We start from the raw sequence: 21,930 nt of genomic DNA, 5'->3' as shown, positions 1-21,930 counted from the left end.
TTTGAGATGATGTTTTCTCACGCCTTGTGTATCCAATAGGAAATTTCCTCACCAGCCAGAATCGATATCCGAGCAAAATGTCTAAGTTGAAAGAGAGAAATCTCATTCGATTCTAGGCACGTTCTCAGCCTTTTTGTCAGTTAATAATAATCACGAAACTCCCTTCTGTGACCGCTCAGTTCCCAAAGCATCCATTTCACTAGAACTTTTATGCAAACACTACGAAAATAGGGCGGACATTCAATAAGTAGATATTTCCCCTTTCTAGAAATTGTTCCCTGTTGAGTTGTAGCCAAAACTGAGTCAAATTTTAGAATAGGTTCACAGCGAATTCAGCAAAAAGTTTTGTGGGGAGTGAATACAGACATCTGTTGAAAGGGCGAGATGAAATTCGTTTAAATATTCGATATGTTAAGTCTTTCACCAAAAAAAATTGATCAACTGAGATGTGAGGAATTAAACATGTTTTCTCAAGAACTATTTATGTGAAAGTTACAAGGTTTTCGAAAATAAGAATTGTTCATTCAAGACTACCATTTTTCACAGTTAAATTCGAAAAATGAACACGAGAGAGATCTGCATGACCCCAAGTGAATTTTTCGTTAATGAGGGCATCACGCGTAGCGGTTCTTTGAAATTCAAATAGGGGCGGAATTAAATGCCCCTTCGGTCTGTCTATCCCCAGACAATCTCGATGAATAATTCTACTGGGTAAACGCACAAATAATCTCTTTGGCACTGGCTCAGGAGGAGCTCAGAGAACGACGGTTTTTTTTACGTTATCGCATTCTGAATAATGAAGAGCTCTTTCAATGAGCAACCGTGTCGGAAGCTTAAGTGCCGGCGATACTGCTACTTTTTTCGGTGATGTCTGATACTCCCTTGTAGATAGTCATCTAGGAGCTGGGGGATGCATACAATACAGCCACGTTTCCATAAAAATCTCTTGATATCGCACTGATTGAAAAAATACTGCTTACTGTGAATATCTTCTCTATTCTGAAAAATAATTATGTCGAATTGATTGACGTTCACTTAAACAAAAATGTATCATTTATACAGACCCTGTGTATATAATATAACCACTGTGACACCCGTTACAAATTGGCGAATGCACAGATAGTAAACTACCCTTAAAATATAGTGATTCTCTGACAATCAGGTCGATTCTGTTCGCATCTTGTTATAACATTGCTAAATCTACAACATTGTTATAATTATAAAATATAGCAATATGACTGAGCGAACGAATATTCTGTTTCACCGTTTTACGCAAGATTGGTTATGAGTTTTGGCCATAGCAATATTGTTGAAAAATAATCGAATGTTTGAGCTGACAACACTGTTTTGAAGGGTAAGATTCTCATTACATAGAAAAGAACATGTAATTCTATAATTTTTCTATGGAAAAGAAGAATAAGTTGTGTTTGATCAAAGAGTATCATCAATTGATACTCTTTGGTTTAATGTTTTAGTCGGTATTTGGATTGTGAGTTTTTGGTTGAACTTTGGTTGTCTGGAAATAAGAAAACAACAAAAAATCAGATGGAATTGATTTGGTTATCAATCTCCTAGAAATTCTCAATGGATTTTCACCCACTTGTAGGTAAAAAGGAACTGTATTTTTACTGGTCGGTTCCTCAACCAATCCATTCAACTCTTCATTCCTTATTCAAGCGAAACAGTTCCAGAAACTTTTCATCAGGCAATTCGAATGAATTACTGGTGTCCCTAATGTATCGAAATTGTAGTCTCATATTTTCGCTATAAATGAAAAGTTCAAGTGAAGGTTTCCAAAAAGTTACTAAAACGAAGCATGTTTATGATTAATTGCCTATTTTCTAAATTTCTAACGCTTGGAAGAAATGTGAAAACAAGAGATTCACATTTTCAACTTTGTTATGAAATAGAAAGTACTTAAATGATGTTGCTGATATAGCAAACTGAAATAACAAGATCTTCTAGAAATTGACAGATCATATTGCTCAAAATCAATGATTAAAATACCAGTTTTTCAAACTTTGCTGAGACAGCAATATCTTTTCTATAACCATATAACTATTTCCAAACAGAATCGACCTGAATGAATGTCTTATTGACGAAGGATTTATGATTATGAATATGAAAATGCTCAAAGAAATGCATAGATTATGATCACTTCATGTATCGATGATAGATAATTATATATGAAAATAAATATTTTAGGAGTTGATTGACGAAAACCCAAAATCGCAAAATTATGTTTGATTCTCCATGAAAGTCTACTATATTATCGCAGAGAATCACCCTCAGTAACATGGAATTACAAAATTCACTCCCACAGCAATGTTACTATCATTTATACAGTCCCTGTATTAACCAGTGTGACACACCCTGGGTTACAAATTGGCGAATGCACAAATAGTAAACTACAATACCTACATAGGAGATTCAACGTAAAAAAAAACTATCATGGAATTAGTTTCATGAATAATAAGGCCAAAAACAAATTATTTCATTGAAGTTTACCTTATATTCCTCTGAATCAATCACCCCTTAACATATTTCAGCTCAATTCAAAAACACCCAGTATAATTTCTGTTTCATGCCTAATTCCGAAGGTTCATTACTGTCAATAATAAACAATGAATTAATATTGCTCAAGAAGAACCACATCTCCCTGAAAATAAGAATTATTCCACGAATCTACTAAATCTAACAACCCCCAACCCTTGGGGTGCTATAACAAGAGGATGAAACCTCCATCAGTACATTTTCCAGATATGCAGGCTTCTGGTAATCGGATTGCAAGATCTGACATTGTTTCATCGCACCAGGGCCTTGGGTCTCGTCTAATCAGTTCTTCTTTCTGGCCAGACCCAAGGCGGAGCCATCATCTGTTGATTCAAGGCGTCGTGGATTGAAGTAGATGGTGTATTTCGATTATATCATTTCATTTAACGCGAGCAAATTCGAAACCGGGTTTATAATTTGAATAATTGATGGTTTTGATTGAGGGGAAGGAGTTCTATTGGATTCTTTTCCAAGGTTCAGGAATCACAATTAATTATGATATTTTTTCGGAGATTTCGAGAAGAACGAGTTTTAAACTTCACTACGCAAAAATTACAGAGTCTTTACAAATAAGTCTCGATTTTTTAGTAAGATAAACTAGTCAAGAATGTCCTCTGAATATTAAATGGAAATCGGTGCAAATCTTTGGACACGAATTTTTGAAAGAATGAATTGAGGTGTATGGTTTTTTCTTTTATATGCATTCAGATTTTCAGAAATGCTTCGAGAATCAACTAGTGTGTCTTCATACCAGTTTATACGCACGAAAACCAAATTAGCAACTTGACAATCAAAAAAATAATGCCTATATACTGCTGGAAGAGTAGGATAGGATATAAACGAAAGTATACAAACATGGACAGTGCTACTAGCTTTAATTTTCACGACCCAATAAACATAAAAATATCCTGAACATATTGGATCCATTGAATTGAAAACAGATAACAAAGAAATAAAACAATGATAAACAGAGAGTCAATGGAATTATTAACCTCATTGAATTTAAACAAAAAGCCTTAATTCCACTGACATATTCCAGCAAGGGAATTAAAAAAATTACAGCAGATGAAATGAAAGCTCAACAAACCGTTCCCGTACTTTGATACTGATATATAACGAATAAACCGATTTTATTTTTTATCCAAAACAATCAGATTATATTTCCATTTTCTGATAGTATTGAAATTTCACCAGTCATGAAATCGACTCTGCTGTAAAATATCCACTTATGATTTCGAAACTGTTACATTTGTGGTATAGAAAAAATTAGGTAACTATTGATATGATGAGGACCAAATAGAAGTAGCTATTTTTCGAAAAAATCTAAACGCATAGATGGAGAATTTAGCGATGTAGAAAGAAAAATTAATTTTCAAAAGATTTTTCGTTACAGATTGACCATCAAGGCAGGATGTCCCATGAACTTGGAGGATTTTCCTATGGATATACAGAGGTGTCCCCTAAAATTTGGATCATGTAAGTTACAGGAAAGATTCAAATTTAAATTATGCTTGGAAGTCTATACGAGCAAGCACGTCTTTGAGGCAGATATGAATATGATTTCGTAAGCTTGGTGTGTTTATATTTCAGAAATATAGTAGTAGGAAACATTTTTACAATTTTTAACAGTCTTAAGATGAAATAACAGTAATATGCTTCAAAAAATGTATCATAATCATTCTTGTTGCTGACGTTCTCCTAAAATTAAAAAAAAGGGATATCTGTTTAGATCTCTTCTATTGTTGGTTTTTATTAAGTCCCTTCGTGTTTTGTAACTTTCGGAAAATGTTTTCATAACAATTAAAGGCAAAATCACGTTAGATTGTCGACAGAAAAAGTATGATTCAACAGGTGGTCGAAATCATCCCTTATCGAAATTCTCATTCGGAGAAATTGTCCATTCAACAAAGTTACTTCTTCCTTTGCTAATGCGAAATGAAGAATCGGAAAGGTTGACATAACTTGAGGAAATCGCATTTTGCGAATCGGTTGTAGTCCATTCATTTATGTGGGGGTTGAAATAGCTTCCCATCGGTCGGAAAAGTTTTGCTGGTCATAAGTTTCCTACTTTATTGTTTCCGTTTCGGACGATTCGGGGAAGCGGCTATTCATATGGTGATTCGATTAGATATTGCAAATTCTGGGTTATTTATCCCCCATTTTATTAGTCAGAGGAACGAAAAACTTCGTATCCGAATCTGATCTCTATTGCTACTTCGCGAATTTAATGGGGGTAGGTTAGAATGGCGAGCTTTTCCGTTCTTTTAATTGAAATGAAATATAATATTAACCTCTTTTAACGACCACAGAAGGAAATGTTTGATACTGATGACATTTTTGTGAATACTATTCAATTTTCAATGACAGAAGGAAGGAACCTTTGATTAAAAAAAAAGGTTTTCCAATATCGCTGAAGGTATAGATCACGAGCGTTATAACTTGTTCATATACTAGCTTGTTTTATAACTACAACCAAAATAAATATACGGACCTGTTGAAAGGTAGAAATACTATACGAGAACAATACCAAATCTTTTCTGTATCTACCCCATGTAAATCTCGGAATCTACAATTCAAATTATCACACTACCCTACCTTTTCACTTCTCGACATATCAGATCGGATGGATTTGAATGAATTTATTCGGGTTGAATCTAAATATTCCATTTCCGGATATTCGAATTCAAGTTTTGATTCCAACAGGAATGAACGTTTCGTAGATATGAATTGGTATGAGTGAAACAACTCAGGTTACAACCACAATTCTTGACTTGAATACGAACATTTGTGATAAATTAAAGAAATCCTAGTTTTCATTTCAATTCACGCTGAATTCAGTATGGATGAGACTGAAATGAGTTTTCTTTTTCAGTTGGTTATACTTCCCGAGATTTGGTTTATAAGTGGAATGACATAAGACAAGTGGCGATAGCGGAAGACATGAAGCTTTCGCAGTTTGATCTTATAGCTACCCCAGCTGCAAACAGAACTGATACTTTGTCCAACAGTGACACACATGCAGGTTTGTAATATCAATATTTAAAAACGATATTTTTTCAATCATCTCCAACGTTATGTTTAATCAGGTCGGGGGTAACAAATTGAAGTTAAAATGGGATGATAGTATAAGGGTGTGTCTTTGACTCGTGAAAATATTTTAACAGTAAATTCTTGGGGTCAAAAGAAACACTTTTTTCCTTTACCATATTTTTCGAATCGGCTCGGTTTAAAAGATACAGGCTGTTGAAAAACCATTAAAATGTTATTTTTAGTTCTATCTCCCAAACGGTTTTATCAAATGAAATAAATTTCGGAATAGAGTTTTTCATTTATTTGATTAATCTTTTCCGTACACAAGATATCACCCACGTCTTCCAGTTTTCTCATTATGACCATTACGTACCAACTTGGACGCTATCTAATGAATATTTGAACGTTTTGAAGAGGAAAAGTATTCTTCATATTTCCTCGTATAATGCGCCGTTTTCGAGTAATTTGATGTTCAAAAACTGTTATATGGGGTACTTTGGCTTAGTACAACTCTGTCACAAAGTAAGCTAGCTATTCTGAAGGTAATTCTGTTTTTCCAGGGGTGGCACAGCTCATTATAAAAACTGGGCCGAAATCGGAAAAATTGTATAGGAAAAAAGTGTTTCTTTTGTCTTCAAGAATCTACTGTTGAAATATTTGTACGCTTCAAAGACTCACCCTTTTTATAGAAGCACCCATCATTTGGTTGAAAGTTCATAATTCGAACGTATCAACCCATCGAGTGAGCATTTTGACTGTAATAACATTTTATGGAATGCAAACTTGAACCGATAAATTTTATAACATTGAACTATAACAAGCGTTATCTGAAGAATTTTTCTAGCCAGATAAACTATTAATGTTCAATATTGAAACACGTCGTCAAATAATTTCCTCCCAAGCTGATATCGACCAGTGCATTCGCCATTTTGTAAAGTGTGCCACGACTCCAGTCTTGAGCACCCCAAATATTATTATTTATTGGAAAAATTTGATATGGCTGTCATAAGAAAAGAATAGGTGAAAATTGTATCTTGAAAACTAGGATTGACCTCAATAAAAGTGGTATAATTTCAATAAATGACGATATAACATTGAAGGATTCCAAAATGCAATCTTCGAATTCCTAACATTTATTTACGATTTTTCATAATAAATCTAGAGTAAAACAAGATATTGAGATTTGAGGGAGGTCATGTTGGTTGGAGGACAAAGCCAGAAGTTTTTTGTAAATACACGTAATTTCTATGGTATTGTTTCGAAGATAGTTGTGGTGAGCATCTAATTTATCACCACTCTGTATACAATATCCCTCGGCAGTAGACACAATAATACACTGTGCACATTTGTGGGTTTTCCGTCGCAGAATCAACGCATGAAAGCCTGCAACCATTCTCCGAATACTGTCCAGCATATCGATAAACCACTTCAAAATTGGAACGGAAGATCTCTATATATTCCGAAACGTCGGAACGCGAATATGGCCAAAATGTTTGATTCGTTCTACCTCAACACCCCCATTGTCGAGATTTCAATCGCCCCGTGCGGTCCAACTATTTTATTCACGAATATACATATCACATTATATGTTTTATTGGTCTGAACGGCCGGCGTTTAATATCGCCCCCCTGGTCTGGATTTGATGCGTGTGTTGAGTGACGCGTGCTTCAAGTGGCAGTTTTCGGCTTCAAACGATGTGGATGTGTGGGTCCGATATCGGTATCTTCACCGAAACCGGGGTTTCTGATGGGACCGGAACCTTAAACCGGGCTGTAAATGGATTTTTTACCCTTTGTTCGTGTGTGAGATCTTGGAGATTGCTTGTTTTCAATCGGTGTCAAAAGTTCTTTCAATATGTTGCATGTGGGTAAAGATAGAAGGTCTCGAGTTCAATCCCTGGCTAGAATAGAAATTCTCTAGTTCAAGCGGTGTCTGCCAACATTCACAGTTGGGTAAAATATCCCTAGGCACTGCCTAACACCACAAAGACTACAGAAAACGCAGCTGGTTCTCCAAACTCTCTCTGGAGAGCTCCTGTGAGGTATAACCTTGGTATCAAGGAGAATCAGGATAAACAATACATAATTCGCTACAATAATGTCCCTCAATATCTCCATATCAGGATAGATATCCAAGAGGATAATCTCTTGTATGGCCAATGGTCATCAGGCTACCTCAGAAGAGTCTTAGTTACATCGCTCAATCAGAGATCGACTTTGACTCCTGCTGTGAGACATCCCTCACTGTCGGAAACTTTTTCGAAGGAACGGCGCCAGTTCGAGTGGCATCTTTCCGATTTTTCAACAAAGGCACTTTTTCCCCTCATCGAAACCCCCTTGGTTAGTTTACAACTTGGCGATTAGATGTTCTCGTTGACCATAATTCACTTCTTAATTCTTGCGGTCTCTCTGTGTTCGCAGGACGATTTAAAACTTGGCATTCGCGAAACATTTTCGGGTGAGTTCATGCACAAAGGCATTCCGCTGCCGGAGAGTAAAATTCTTCGCAATAAAACGAGCTTCGTGAAATATTTCGGAGCTGTAAACGCGCACATATGTCATAGTTGTCGAAATATGAGACGGGCTTGATTCTCCATCGGAACGTTTTTGCCACTAAAATTTTTTTTGCAAGGAACTTTTCTATTATTCGTTTTGTACCATGGAAAAATGAATTTTTGATGGCTTCATTTATTTCGAACAAATAAGGTCTGTTGTAATTTCCTGCTGAAGGTAACTGTTTTTGATAATGTTGGTTTTCTGTCAGTCAAACTAGCTTTACTTTCATGCAGGGACGATTTTTTTTAGCTAATTCTTGTATCAAATGATGAATGATATCCTTGATACCTACTGTATCCAATACTGGTGAGAAAGGTTGAAGTTAAGTGGGAACAGAAGGAAAGGTCATAACTTTTCTCATTTACGGGCATTATACTGATGAGGATATATTTATAGGCACATATCAGGTCAATGCCGTGTATCGATGATATGAGAAATATTGCGTCACAGATTTTGAGAAAACGACAATACACAAATGAATCACATTTCAATGGGATTCCAAGAAAAGTAACCACACCAAACAAAATAATGAGATACGTTAGGTTCAAGGTTGATATCTTTGTCGACAACAAACGCATAAAAAATCATTGATTCTCTCGAGATGAATGCACTTTTGGGTCGTCGTAGCCAATGCGATAAAAAACGGAAACAAATAAGTCCAACGTTTGTATGTCAAAAGTGAGCCGTCAACCCATGATGATGTTTCGAAATAGATATCTGAACAGCTTATCAATATGATTGGTTTTTCTCGTCACATAGGAATTCAGCTAGAGATAGAGTTGATTCGAAATGTTCGTAAAACGTTGAAACAATTAATAGTCAAGGTGGATGTAGCTCAGTCCCCTAATCTTGTTTAGCCTCTGCCAGGTGTAATATAGGGAATTAAAAAATCCCCTGAAATTGTTCATTCTCGAGTCCAATAAACCGAAACATTCTGTTAAGATTGATACGCGATTTCAGCTAACTAAACAGGTGATCCTGATATATTTTCAGCTTTAACTGCCATTATTTCCATCGATCATTGTTGTTGGGGGCATCCGATGACACAATGTGTCATCGCTCGTTCAAACTGAAAATGTTTTCACTCCAATTTATGGGGGTTATGAGCGAATGAATCGATTTTCCATAAAAATTCCCACATTTGTCCGGTGTCGTTGTTTCACATTCTTCAAACTCTTCATTTATGAAAAGAGGAATTTATGAATATCGCAGAACTTCTGATTTTAAATAGTTAGACAAGTGGAATAAGTAGAAATACAGCATTATACGAGAAAATATAAAGAATACTTTTATTTTACAAAACTTTCAAATATTCATTAGATAGTGTCCAACTTAGTTCCAAGAGTTAGGTTCTGTGAATTTTGAGAACCATCGATCCTTTTCAACAAACATAGAGAATCGCCACTTTGAAAAGATATTATAGAATGGGCCCATCCAATATTGTGTTCATTTTTCAGCTAGATATTCCATGCTGTTGGTCAGTTTCCATCTTCAGAGACACATGGGAAATTTTTTGATCCAAGTCTATGGGCCCTGTGTCCTGCTAGTGGTTCTTTCATGGGTTTCGTTCTGGTTGAATAGAGAAGCAACAGCTGATCGTGTATCGTTAGGTAATTTTTTTCTCAAACAACAACTTCGAAAATGAGAGGAATTTTTCACAGGTATCACCACCATTTTGACAATGACGTTCCTGGGGTTGGAAGCTAGGACGGACCTGCCGAAAGTTCCTTATCCCACAGCTCTTGATTTCTTCGTTTTTCTAGCTTTCACATTTATTTTTGCCACGATAATACAGGTGAGTATCGAAAGATAGCGAATTTCTAAAGCTAGACTACTTCACTAGATTTTTTTTGATCAAATTCGCTCTGTTCAGTTCGCAGTTGTGCATTACTTCACCAAGTACGGATCTGGTGAATGCTATTTCAGCGCCGATTTCAGCTCAGACTCTAGTAGTGAAGACGAGGACTGGGCATCGTTGGAAACAACCGAATATATTGCCAGGGTGAGAAATTTCGATGTCATCATCCTCTCCAACAACCATTCTTCCCATATTCGTGGAAAATTTCCACATCGTGAAGTTTTCTGTTTCTATTTCTGCAGGATACCAACCGCATAGAACCAACAAACCAAATAAACGCCAACAATGACCCTAACTTCATCGAAGTCATCCCCTTGTCAGCCTGTACCATCCCGATGCCCAGGAGACCATCTCAGAGCTGGTCCCACCTATCCTGTCTGAAGAAGAACAGCTCGGACCGCGAACCTGTACCATCGAACAACACCAACGTTGTGCAAATCGAGAAAGAGAGGAAGCTATCTGCCAGCATAAACCACCAACACCCGAAGAGAAGAAAGAAGAAAAGGACGCCTAGGTTCAATTCCGTCTCGAAGATCGACAAGGCGTCCAGAATTGTGTTCCCCGTTCTTTTTGTTACGATAAATTTGTTCTATTGGTATTGTTACTTGTCTAGAACTAAGCGGTTGAGGAATTTGGCGTAGGGCAAGTGTCTGAGCTGATAAGGGTTTCGTTTATAGGCCTGTCGATATGTCTATGGAATCTTTCAGTATTTGGGAGGATGGAATAGCGAGAAAGTGATGAAAGAAAACTTGTTTCTTTTATTATTTTGAATAAAATTACATCTGTAAATGACAGATGTAAAAGAAGTCCCTTGCCCAAATTTGTAATATAGGCATAGAGAAATGGACTGATGTCCCGATGTACCAAGATATGACTATATGTCTATGTTTCAGGCATAGATGGAAAGGGCCAGAGAGAAAGGTCTCTGGAAAGGGCAGCCAATTTAATGCTGGCATTGCTCAGTCCATTTCTCTATGTCTATGATTTGTAGCAAACCAGATCACAAAAATATAGGTTCCTTCATGAAAATATATTACGAATTAATTTATTCATAACCGATCTCCACGAATACTGAAAGATTCAGTCATTTTGCAGATTGATTTTCATATTTTGTATGTTTATATTGTCATTTTTGATTCCCTATAGGGATTTGAATAATTCCTTACAATAAGAAATAAAATGTTTTAGTGTGCGGTATTGCTGTTAATATCATTAATTGACCGATTGGTTCTTCGATAAATATTTTATATAGATTCCATTTTGGATTTCGTCATTAAAAGCCGTTTTTCAGGAGGCTCTTAGTCTGCTTGCCATCCATGAAGAAATCTATATTCAGATTACATCACTAATCTTCAACCTACGATACGATACGAATACTGAAAAATAATGTGCTTTTTATACAATTTTTAATTCTCATCGTGGTCACATTCAGAAATAAATACTACAGTTATTTGTCCGAAATCATGTGAAAATCGGTTAGGCCAGTCCGGAGATGAACCCGAACAGACAGACAGAAAAATTTTTTAGTTTTGTGCACTTTCGTGATGGTTTCTATGCCTAGCTGTTTCAGGAAGTCCAAGAGTATAGACTCTATGGCCAAGAGGCCATCGTAAATCAAAACTATAGAGTGTTTGTCATTTGTCTATGATCAAAACGTATGTTTTCTGTGCGTATACATTTTCGTTTCCGTTTAATGAAAATTCAAAGATAGGTAAAACAACAATTACTACAAATTTTCTGCTTCTACGAAATTCCAACAGAAAACACGCAAAACTGTGTAAATAATTCTAAAAAAATAGTTGTGGAAGTAAAATCGAAATTATAGTAAATTCTCCTTTCAATTTATAATGGAATCTATCTGATGGCATTACCCATTCATTCGTCTTTTTTATGACTACAATTATGCAATTTTCACGCCACCTCACTCGTGAAATCAGACTATATTTACTTCGTTATTTTGCGTTTATTACAAGATGTAACATAATGAGAGTGTTTTCCAGTTAATGAATTATTGACCTCCGTCCTGTTAATGAATTTGAGTTAACATGAATTAATAACGAGCTAGAGAAAAATATTCAGTTACTCTCGGAGAATCAGAGGTAAAAATTTAAATGCTTGACGCGGCAACCAATAAATTTTATTTGACAATAAAATGAAGAGACTACAACTAACAGTTAGGACATTAGTCTTCTTTTATTTCGTGAAGATTTAGAGGACCAAGGATAGTCTCGTGAACTTTTAATGAATTTGTGAGAAAATATCACTTCAATATTGGAGGAAAAACGACAGGATACTTCTACAGTCAATGTACAAACGTTTTTTTTTGTACAGTAAATGTACAATATATATTTTCTGTGTGCATGAATTGTTAAAAGTGCAAAGAATTTAATATAAAGTTTCATAATAATTGACTGCACTGAAGTGTTCAATGTGTTTAGGGAAAAAGGAGTATTGTTAGTAAAAATACAATGATTCTAATTTTAAACCTGTTTTATTTCTATTTTTTTTCAACACACACATTAATTATCAATATTCTCATCAGGATCAAATATCTATTCGAAGAGTAATCTGAAAGAAAATTATTCAGTTTCATCAAAATTTTTGGGTAATAAATAATAAATGAAAAAAATTAATAAAAAAGATTTTATTGAAAACTCTAATAACACATACTGCAACAAAAATATACAGCAACTAAATATTTGATTTTTAATTGAACAGCAACCTGAAAAAAAAAGAAATAATAAGCATGAAGAAAATTAAATAAAATAACAAAATAAAGTAAAACAATTAATGAAAAATTTCAGAAGAAAGATAACACATTCTCACCTGTAAGGATAACCCTGTGTCTTGGTTCTGAAAATAGAAAGTAGTAGAGAGAAGAATACAGAGACTAGAATAAGTCCGGTAACAGCCATAATTTTAGTTTTATTTGGATCCCTTTTACCCCTTGCAGCTTCTGTTAGCAGGATCATCCCAATAACAACAGCAGCATCTTAACACATTTTAAGGAAAATTATCATAAACCTCAAATAACTCAAAATTAGATACTATTTTGAGAAAAATCAATAAACAAAGTCCATAAATTCTTTCAAAAGGATACTTAGAATCATGATGATGTAAGTCTCTACGACAAATTGCCCTTGGGAGGATCCATGGATGTAAGCAATTTGACCATTTTGCCCTTGATGGAGAAAAGGAGGCCCCCTTATATGATTCCACATTTGCCCAGAAATCATTGTAAAACAAAAAAATAAGGATGTCATGCCCCACATAGTTTTATTATACAAGAAATCCAAATTGTTCCTTCTCAGATACAAGAATCCAGCTACTAATCCGCAAAGAATTATTGCAGCCACAGTTCCTAAATAGTTTGGGGGCCTAATAACGTGAATCTAAAAGAAATTTTTAGAGGTACAGTTGAAAATTTTCAACTGTCAACAAAAAATGTACCTGTATATCAGTTCTATCAGCAATCCACCTGGCTATTTCTTCAGCAGATACCCCAACCCTTGAAATATCCATTGTATCTGCTCTTTGGGGTTTACCCTTAGCAGGAAAATGCATAAAAACTGGAGCAGTATTCAATTTCATCTGAAAGGCAAATTCAAAAATTGTCCAAAGACATTCTAATTCTAACATACCATTTGAAACACGTCAGACCCTTCATCAAAATCTACGATAGAAAAATATAGCTTTTTGGAATTGCTAGGAGAGTGTTTGAAGGAATTAGAAACGATGTGATATTCATCGCTCGCGTGTCTGCAGATCATGCATTGCCTCTGAGGAGCTAACGCAGTAAACATTACTATCATGGAATAGTTCCTTGGTGCCCCCTTTACGAATGTTCGAAACTGATTTCCATTGAACTTAACCACTGGTCTATTTCTATAGACTAAATTCAACTGTTCAAATCGCTCTTCCAGTGATAAGCTCTGGAATAAAACAAGTCAGTTTCTGAAGTCGGGAGAATATAATTCTTGGCAATAGATGAACTTACAGGTTTTTTTGATTGTCCCCCTGCAAAACCTATATAAATAAATAAAATTGAAATGAGACATATAGTCAATGCCCTCATTATGAAGAGAAAATAGGAATTTTTAAGGTTTTCTCCAAAATGCTTATAATTTCATTTACATATGCCAACCGGCCACATAGGATGACAGCGTGATGACAGTTAATGACATTAACCTGCTGACAAGTCATAGAGCTCATTTATGTCTTCTTGTTTTTTTTTCGAAGAATTTTTTACTTTCAACACGTGGATTTGAAATTGTTGAACAAAAGCCAAAGTCGCTAATCTCATTTGTTAAGGTCAAGAAAGTTCTTGAGTACAATCGAAGAACGAGTCATTGATTAAAGTACAATAGCATTTGCGCGTGCGAGTTTTCCCACTACCTTACTTGGTTTCGATATTTGTTCATTCAAATAAAATAGACTACTATAAATAATAAGATAATTGGCCGGTTTTAATGCTAGTTATTTTATGAGCTTTTCAGTGAAAAAGTTGTTTTAAGGGCGCACGATTTGTATCATGCTACCAAAAAGTTTGAAGTTCAACAATGGTTTAGAAATACCAATCATAGGACTCGGTACATTCAATGTAAGTGAATATATCGATTTTTTTCAAAAACAGGGCCTCTTTGAATCCGTAACCTTTCTTCAACTATTGGCGTACTTGATCCGTTATGAAGGAAATCAACTCTTTTGGGTGATTGACGATCGGTTATTATTAAAAATCTTTAGGAAAAATACATAATTGCAACACAAAGCATCTTTAATTTCTGAAATATTGTTTTATATGTACCTACTTATATCAGAAAATCCTGCGAAATATTGTATCGGTTGAGCAACATTATTTAATTCAAAAACTATATGAATAACTTTGCATGCTAACAAAAATTGACTTATTTAAGTTCACCAAAAATTATGTGACTAGTTGTAAAGGGTTGTGTGTTTTTGTTGAGACAACCTGTACATGAGAGTTCAAATATAAACAGTAAACATTGCAGAAATGTATTTTTTTCGATTCTACATAAGTGTTTGACGATTTGTTGTTATCATTATTGGTGAGATAAATTTGAATAAATAATTTATTTTAAATTGTAGTCGCCACCAGGTCAAGTTACAGAAGCTGTAAAAGTTGCTATTGATGCCGGTTACAGACATATTGATTGTGCATGGTATTATGGAAATGAGGCCGAGGTAGGGGAAGGTATAGCAGCAAAAATCAAAGAGGGAATAGTAAAAAGAGAAGATTTATTTATAACAAGCAAGGTACAATGATTCGACGGTAGGGTTATCAAAAATTCAAATCGGGCTTATTTTTAATTCTATAGCTTTGGTGCAATTATCACGAGAAGGAAAAGGTGGTGCCTATGTTGAGGGATTCCCTCAAAAACTTGAAGCTGGAGTACTTGGACCTTTACTTAATTCATTGGCCTTTTGGGTTCAAGGTAAAACAATCCACCATTCTATATCGATAACTTTCGTCAGTAAGTTCAAAATTAACTTTTTTACGGAATATTTGAGAGTTTGGCTGAAGGGAAGTTCAAATAAACCTAAAAATTTGGTGGGGAAGACAAAAATGCAATAAAATACAGGCTGATCATTTGAAATAACAAAGTTTGGCTCAACTTCCGGTGACCCAAAAATTTTGAGTGAAAACTCTCATTATGTTCTAGTGGATACTCTGCGTCGAACACCCTGTAGAGAGATCACAGAAATATTTTTGTTGTCACCCACAGAACACTAATATATTGTCACCATAGAGAAAGATATCTATGGTTATCACCATAGATAGATAAGACCACATATCTATGGTTGTAACAGCAATCTGCTATTTTTTATTTCAATGAATTATGAAATTTTTAAGCATGAAATTTCATGTTCACTTTCTAAAATGCCTCTTTCTTGAAGGAGGAAGCAGGTCCATGGCCAACAGAAGGAGGTCCAGACGCATACAGTGACGTGGACATCACCGAAACATGGACAGGGTTGGAGGAAGCTCAGGAACTGGGACTAGTAAAAAGTATTGGAGTGTCCAACTTCAACAAGACCCAAATAGAAAAAATTCTGAATGCGTGTAAAATCAAACCCGTTTGTAACCAAGTTGAAGTCAACCCAAATTTCAATAACGAAAAACTAATCAATTTTTGTCAAGGGAAGGATATCGTGGTCTCTGGATACTGTCCCTTGGGTAGGGTAGATTCCTACGGGAAACCCAGAATACCCAAACCAACCATATTCGATCCTAAAGTGGCGGAAATTGGAAAAAAATATGACAAAACGCCCGCCCAAGTTGTGCTAAATTACCTTGTAAGTAGAACTCGAATTTCAAACATGAAGCTTGAATATTTCTTTAAAAAATGTTGACTTGTTTCAGATAGCCAAATTAGGGGTTGTGGTGCTTCCAAAATCTGTTACCAAGTCCAGAATTATTGAAAATTTCAACATTTTCGATTTCCAGTTGGATAAGGAAGATATCGACTACATCGATTCTACCCACAAAAATGTACGAGTCTGCTTGGCACCTTACTTTGGAAATCACAAGGATTACCCTTTCCATGATGATTATTGAAGAATTGATAATTATATGAATTTTTTCCATATACCATCTGTCATTGAACATAACATAAAAAGATAGTCCTTATAATTTTTTAAATTGAATATAATGAGTAATGATTCACATTTTGTTGTTTTCAATCAGCCTAATTCATCTTATTGAGGTAATTAGGCATTATAAAAGCCATGTTATCTGCAGAAAAACCCCACTTCATTGAGATATTACCATCTTTCATCAATAAAACAACATTACTTACAATTTATATTATATATCATGGAGCTAACTAACACTAAAGTTCAAAACATCATTTCATTTTTCATCAGCAAAATCTGCAGGGTTTTTCCTCTGCAACCTTGCATGTTCCTTGTTCAAACCATCATATAAAAGGTAACCAAGAACGAAAGCTGTAATAATAATAGATGATTGAATTGAATTACATCGAAAATAAATTAAGACTTACGAGGGACTACGTAAAGAAATTCTTCTTTTATTCTTCGGAAAGTGTTGGGAATACCATGAGAAATGACACCCCCAAATGCCTTGAGTTCGAAAGGTGAAAGTCGGTACGTGACAATACCCCGGATTTTAGCGAGTTCTCCAAATCCGTGACCCATGTTTGGATTCTGCAAAACGAATATGTAACAAGTATTCTTTGGGTGGTCAAAATTCGAAAGATTCAGAGGTGAACCATTGATTACATAACATCAGAAAAATCTCGAATTCTAGCATAGCGAATGAAATTCTGTACAGAATTTGAAACATTATTAGCTTATAAATAAAGCACACGTTGAAAAAGGCTTAATTGCACTTACTTTTCTATTTTGCTACAGAAATCACGATTCCAAAACTGACACCAAAGAGTAACAGTAAGAGTAACAGTTGTTACTCTTTGCTGACACAATGACAGATTAATGACCTAATCAATTAATAATTTTGTTCTGTGTCTGTGTCTAATCATTCGACTGCTCTATGACTTTAATTTGTGAATCCACCTCTTTGTTGAAACGATCCAAGATGCAAAAAAAGAAATACCTTTAAAAATATCTCTAATTGATTACTTCTTTATTTATTCACGGACAGTAGCATCAAAAATGTACTGAAGATGCTGTTTCGAACTGCAAATGAAAAAAAAAAATTTCTATGACAAGGAGAGTAGTTTCTCTGCTCTATGATCAAAACACTTTTCCTAACCTAACCTAACCTAACCTACCTGAACTGGATCGTGTATCTGTCAGTTGAGTTGAGTTTTTCTTTCTAAGGCCGAATTTTCCTGTTCAATAAGTTTTCTACGAAGTTATTCTTCTATAGATTGAGGTAAGAGAAAAATTAATTGTAGATTTTATAAATTGTATGTGCGGGGCATTTAGGTTCAACCATTTACATGGCCAGTTGATAAGATTTGAATCTATCATGAAATAATGGATAAGAAGATATTGAAGAGAAGTTTTTCATTGACTAATAACTTGAAAAATACAGTGAGGAAGGTGTATTTGCCAAATCCAAATAAAAAGCGACTTGTGGTTTCCAAAGTGCCAAAATGTCCATCAACAGAAACTTTCAGAGGACCCAGAATCAACAAACTGGGTATTCAAATGTTGTCACAACCCATCCACGATCAGTTATTCAAGAAAAACCAAGCGGACAATTGCGATCCAATCACATTAGAAAGATGCAGAGCCAATTTGTCTAAATTTGAACTTGGACTCAAAGAAAATAAAATAGTTCCTGATGTAGACTTCAAAATTCCACCTTTGAGGGGGGAAAGTTTGCTGGAACATTTTCAGCTTATAGCGGAAGAACAATCCGATCCATATAAAAATCTTATTGTGAAATTGTTGAAGAATATACCTCCAATTCCGAAAAAATGGATATTGCAGGAGGGATGGACTAGGTACAGTCCTGATTCTGAACCTCAGTCAGTTCCTTACCCTTCAGAGGAAGCTATAGTTTTTGATGTTGAAGTTTGTATGATGTGTGGTAAAGCACCAACTTTAGCGACAGCAGTGAGTAGTGAGGCTTGGTATGCGTGGGTTAGCAAATCGTTGATTGATGGGTCCAGTGAACCTGTGGTGCCTAAACATTATACTTCTGATCATATGATACCTCTGGAGAGCACAAAAGAAGATATTTCTCATAGAAAAGGAAGACTAAACTTCAAGGAATTCTTGAGGAAACCTAAAATCGTAGTTGGACATAACGTTTCATACGACAGAGCTAGAATCAAGGAGCAATATTGGTTAGAACGGACTGGGACGAGATTCTTGGACACTATGAGTTTACATATTGCTGTGAGCGGTGTTACTAGTTACCAACGGATATTATTGAAATCGAATAAAACTGAAGAGGAAGATGAAGGTTGGAAGAATGTTAGTGCGTTGAATAATCTTGCTGATGTTTATAAATTATATTGTGATAAGAAGTTGAGTAAACAGACTAGAGATATATTTGTGGTAGGTACTTTGAACGATATTAAAGCGGATTTTCAAAAAGTTATGAACTATTGTTGTAATGACGTTATTGCCACATACGAAGTTCTACAGAAGTTATATCCGATGTTTTTGGAGAGGTTTCCACATCCCGCAACCTTTGCGGGGATGTTAGAGTTGAGTACAGCTTATTTACCAATTAATGAAAACTGGGATAAATATATTGATAGTAGCCAGCAAAGTTACGACGATTTAGACATTGAGAGAAAAATTAAACTGACCCGTAGGGCAGACCAAGCCTGTAGTCTTCTCCATAACGAAGACTACAAGAAAGACTTATGGCTTTGGGACGAAGATTGGGAAATAAAGTATTTGAAAGTGAAGAAGAGTTTGGACGATTTGAAAAAGAAGAAAAAATCGAATAGTGAGGATGTAATACCGGTTGTGGAGAATAAAGAAAAGATTATCAGTGAAGATGATGAGTATGATCCTTTGGAAGCAAAATTCAGAGGCTTATGGGAAACTAAGGAAAACTTGGGAAAAGTTAGACCACTACTGGCAGGTTATCCGAATTGGTACAGGAAATTGTGCCCGAAACCGTTCTCCCCAAGTTCGGAAAATTGGGTCCCGGGACCACAATTGATAAGCACATCCATGCAGATAACCCCAAAACTGCTCAATTTGACTTGGGAAGGTTACCCTCTGCATTATCTGAAATCGAAAGGATGGGGTTTCTTGGTCCCTTTCAACAACGACACCGATATCGATCGGAGATTACCGCTGGAACAACTGTTGAAGAAATGTCCCCTACTGACCGACAAACCGAAAAGAAGCACCGCGGAAGACAACCTGAACGCGATATCTTCGAAGGTGCAGGAGGAATTGATGCGGAAAGAATTTTATTCTAGGGCCAAGCAAGACAAAACTGGTAATCTGTACAAAGGTACCGGTATCTGGTGTAATACCGAAGTGGAAGATTGCTGTTGGTTCTTCAAATTACCGCACAAGAACGGTCCGTCTTACAACGTCGGTAACCCCCTTTCCAGAGACTTCTTGAACAAGTTCTCCGAAAACGTCTTGGCCGGCGATACGGAATCCGCCGAGCACATACTGGCCATAGCCAGGATGCTGTCATATTGGAGGAACAACAGAGATCGAATCATGGACCAGATGGTCGTGTGGTTGAACCAGCAAGAGATCCCGAAGAAGTTGCGTAAGGAGGAGGCGAAAATGGGAGCTATAATCCCGATGGTGGTAGTTTGCGGAACGCTGACCAGGAGAGCTGTTGAATCCACTTGGATGACGGCTTCTAACGCACACCCTGAAAGGGTCGGATCCGAGCTTAGAGCCATGGTGCAGGCTCCCAAAGGTTACAATATCGTGGGGGCCGACGTGGATTCCCAAGAACTGTGGATAGCGTCTTTGATGGGAGACGCTTCGCATTGCAAGGTCCAAGGGGGGACCCCTTTCGGTTGGATGACCCTAAGCGGGAATAAAGCAGACGGTACAGATATGCACAGTGTCACGGCTAAAGCTGTCGGAATCTCCAGAGATCAAGCGAAAGTGATCAATTACGCGAGGATATACGGGGCGGGTCAAAACTTCGCGGAACGCCTACTCAAACAGTACAACCCGACCATATCGGACGCTGAAGCCAAGAACAAATCCCAGAGGATGTTCAGCATGACCAAAGGTCGACGATTCTACACCTTGAGGAAGGAGTACGCGTTCGAATTACCCGACCAGCCGTACTCCAAATGGCAAGCGTTCGAGATCGCCAAATCCTTCGGCAAGCACGTGGACGACGTCTTCGAGAAACCCGTTTGGGTGGGGGGTACTGAATCCGCCATGTTCAACCGTCTGGAGCAGATCGCCAACGAGAAGACGCCGACGACGCCCTTCTTGAACGGACGCCTGAGCAGGTCCATCGAGCCCAAGTCCCTGAACGACGACAGATACCTGCCGACCAGGGTGAACTGGGTGGTGCAGAGCGGCGCCGTGGACTTTCTCCATCTGATGCTGGTGTGCATGAGGTGGTTGCTGAAGGACAGGGGCAGGTTCTGCCTGAGCTTCCACGACGAGATACGCTATTTGGTGCCGGAGGAGCATAGGTACAAGGCCGCGTTGGCCATGCACGTCACCAATCTCCTCACCAGGTCGTTCTGCGTCCAGAAGTTGGGTCTGAACGATCTACCGCAATCCGTGGCTTTTTTCTCGTCGGTCGAGGTGGACACTGTACTCAGGAAGGACGCGAAGCAGGATTGCGTCACTCCGTCGAATCCACACGGTTTGGAGAAGGGCTACGAGGTGCCCAACGGGGAGTCTTTGGATATTTATCAGGCTGTCGAGAAGGCCTGCGGGCAGTACGCCGTTTGGTATATGGAGGATGACGAATTGAAAAAATGAGATAGAGAGAAACGAGCAGAGGACGACTATAGGAATGGACCTTTGATATTTCGAATGTTTTCTTGAATTGTTAGGTTTGCTATTGCGAGTTCAGTTGATTAAAGTGTTTTTCAATGAATATACGTAGTGTTTTTCATTCTTGAGTTTATTATATGTAATTATTCTGTTGTTTTTGTTTTCATGGTCTCATTTATTTGTATTTTTTTTTTCATTACTTTACATATCCAAGCTTTTTCACGAGTGTTTAATGTTTATTTTTTGTTACTTTTTCCATTATAAACTTGAAATTGTCTTTTCATTGTTTGAATGAGCCAGAAAAGGCCGAAAGCTTCTTGTTTGAATAACAGAAAGTCTCGATAAAGCTTGTACGTGGTTGGTCCCTCTCCCCAACGAGTGCGTTTCAAGCATTTTACTCTTCGAGGCATACTTTCGATGGGACAATTTATGAAGTTTTGGGAAAAATTGGTCGAAATATCCAGCAAAACGTTAGAAAGCTGCTTCAGATTGTTAATCGGTTACAGTAGATTGGAAAGTTGTTTA

At 36.6% G+C, this 21,930-nt stretch overlaps 5 protein-coding genes across 5 annotated transcripts in view; 3 read left to right on the top strand and 2 right to left on the bottom strand.

The window, feature by feature from the left end:
- The window catches only part of LOC123309324 (gamma-aminobutyric acid receptor alpha-like), a 37,776-nt gene extending 26,538 nt beyond the window's left edge, over window positions 1-11,238 (top strand). Inside the window, exons 5-10 of the mRNA XM_044892377.1 lie at window positions 3,947-4,029; window positions 5,426-5,575; window positions 9,596-9,748; window positions 9,800-9,933; window positions 10,012-10,140; window positions 10,239-11,238. Coding sequence (XP_044748312.1) covers window positions 3,947-4,029; window positions 5,426-5,575; window positions 9,596-9,748; window positions 9,800-9,933; window positions 10,012-10,140; window positions 10,239-10,637 — 1,048 coding nt within the window. The 3' untranslated portion in view covers window positions 10,638-11,238. The remainder of the gene's footprint in view (window positions 1-3,946; window positions 4,030-5,425; window positions 5,576-9,595; window positions 9,749-9,799; window positions 9,934-10,011; window positions 10,141-10,238) is intronic.
- A 1,387-nt stretch (window positions 11,239-12,625) lies between these two features.
- On the bottom strand, window positions 12,626-14,174 carry LOC123309320 (tumor suppressor candidate 3). The gene is made up of 6 exons (XM_044892372.1): window positions 13,994-14,174; window positions 13,638-13,928; window positions 13,447-13,587; window positions 13,097-13,388; window positions 12,823-12,988; window positions 12,626-12,718 (listed from the first exon to the last, which is right to left on the bottom strand). The coding sequence occupies exons 1-6, from the start codon at window positions 14,069-14,071 to the stop codon at window positions 12,703-12,705; spliced, it is 984 nt and encodes a 327-aa protein (XP_044748307.1). The 5' UTR covers window positions 14,072-14,174; the 3' UTR covers window positions 12,626-12,702.
- A 172-nt stretch (window positions 14,175-14,346) lies between these two features.
- Window positions 14,347-16,683, top strand: LOC123309321 (aldo-keto reductase family 1 member B1-like). The gene is made up of 5 exons (XM_044892373.1): window positions 14,347-14,596; window positions 15,103-15,270; window positions 15,333-15,449; window positions 15,913-16,311; window positions 16,379-16,683. The coding sequence occupies exons 1-5, from the start codon at window positions 14,528-14,530 to the stop codon at window positions 16,571-16,573; spliced, it is 948 nt and encodes a 315-aa protein (XP_044748308.1). The 5' UTR covers window positions 14,347-14,527; the 3' UTR covers window positions 16,574-16,683.
- A 123-nt stretch (window positions 16,684-16,806) lies between these two features.
- LOC123309323 (cytochrome b-c1 complex subunit 8) lies at window positions 16,807-17,267 on the bottom strand. The gene is made up of 2 exons (XM_044892376.1): window positions 17,019-17,267; window positions 16,807-16,962 (listed from the first exon to the last, which is right to left on the bottom strand). Exons 1-2 carry the CDS (start codon window positions 17,170-17,172, stop codon window positions 16,868-16,870), a joined length of 249 nt encoding a protein of 82 aa, XP_044748311.1. The 5' UTR covers window positions 17,173-17,267; the 3' UTR covers window positions 16,807-16,867.
- A 480-nt stretch (window positions 17,268-17,747) lies between these two features.
- LOC123309001 (DNA polymerase subunit gamma-1, mitochondrial) lies at window positions 17,748-21,510 on the top strand. The gene has a single exon (XM_044891839.1). The coding sequence runs from the start codon at window positions 17,977-17,979 to the stop codon at window positions 21,388-21,390; it is 3,414 nt and encodes a 1,137-aa protein (XP_044747774.1). The 5' UTR covers window positions 17,748-17,976; the 3' UTR covers window positions 21,391-21,510.
- Window positions 21,511-21,930: the final 420 nt, after the last annotated feature.

The sequence above is a fragment of the Coccinella septempunctata genome, chromosome 3 (assembly GCF_907165205.1).
Source record: "Coccinella septempunctata chromosome 3, icCocSept1.1, whole genome shotgun sequence".
Lineage (NCBI taxonomy): Eukaryota > Metazoa > Arthropoda > Insecta > Coleoptera > Coccinellidae > Coccinella > Coccinella septempunctata.
The sequence above is the reverse complement of the archived record's forward strand: the minus strand, read 5'-3'. Positions and strand labels throughout refer to the sequence as shown.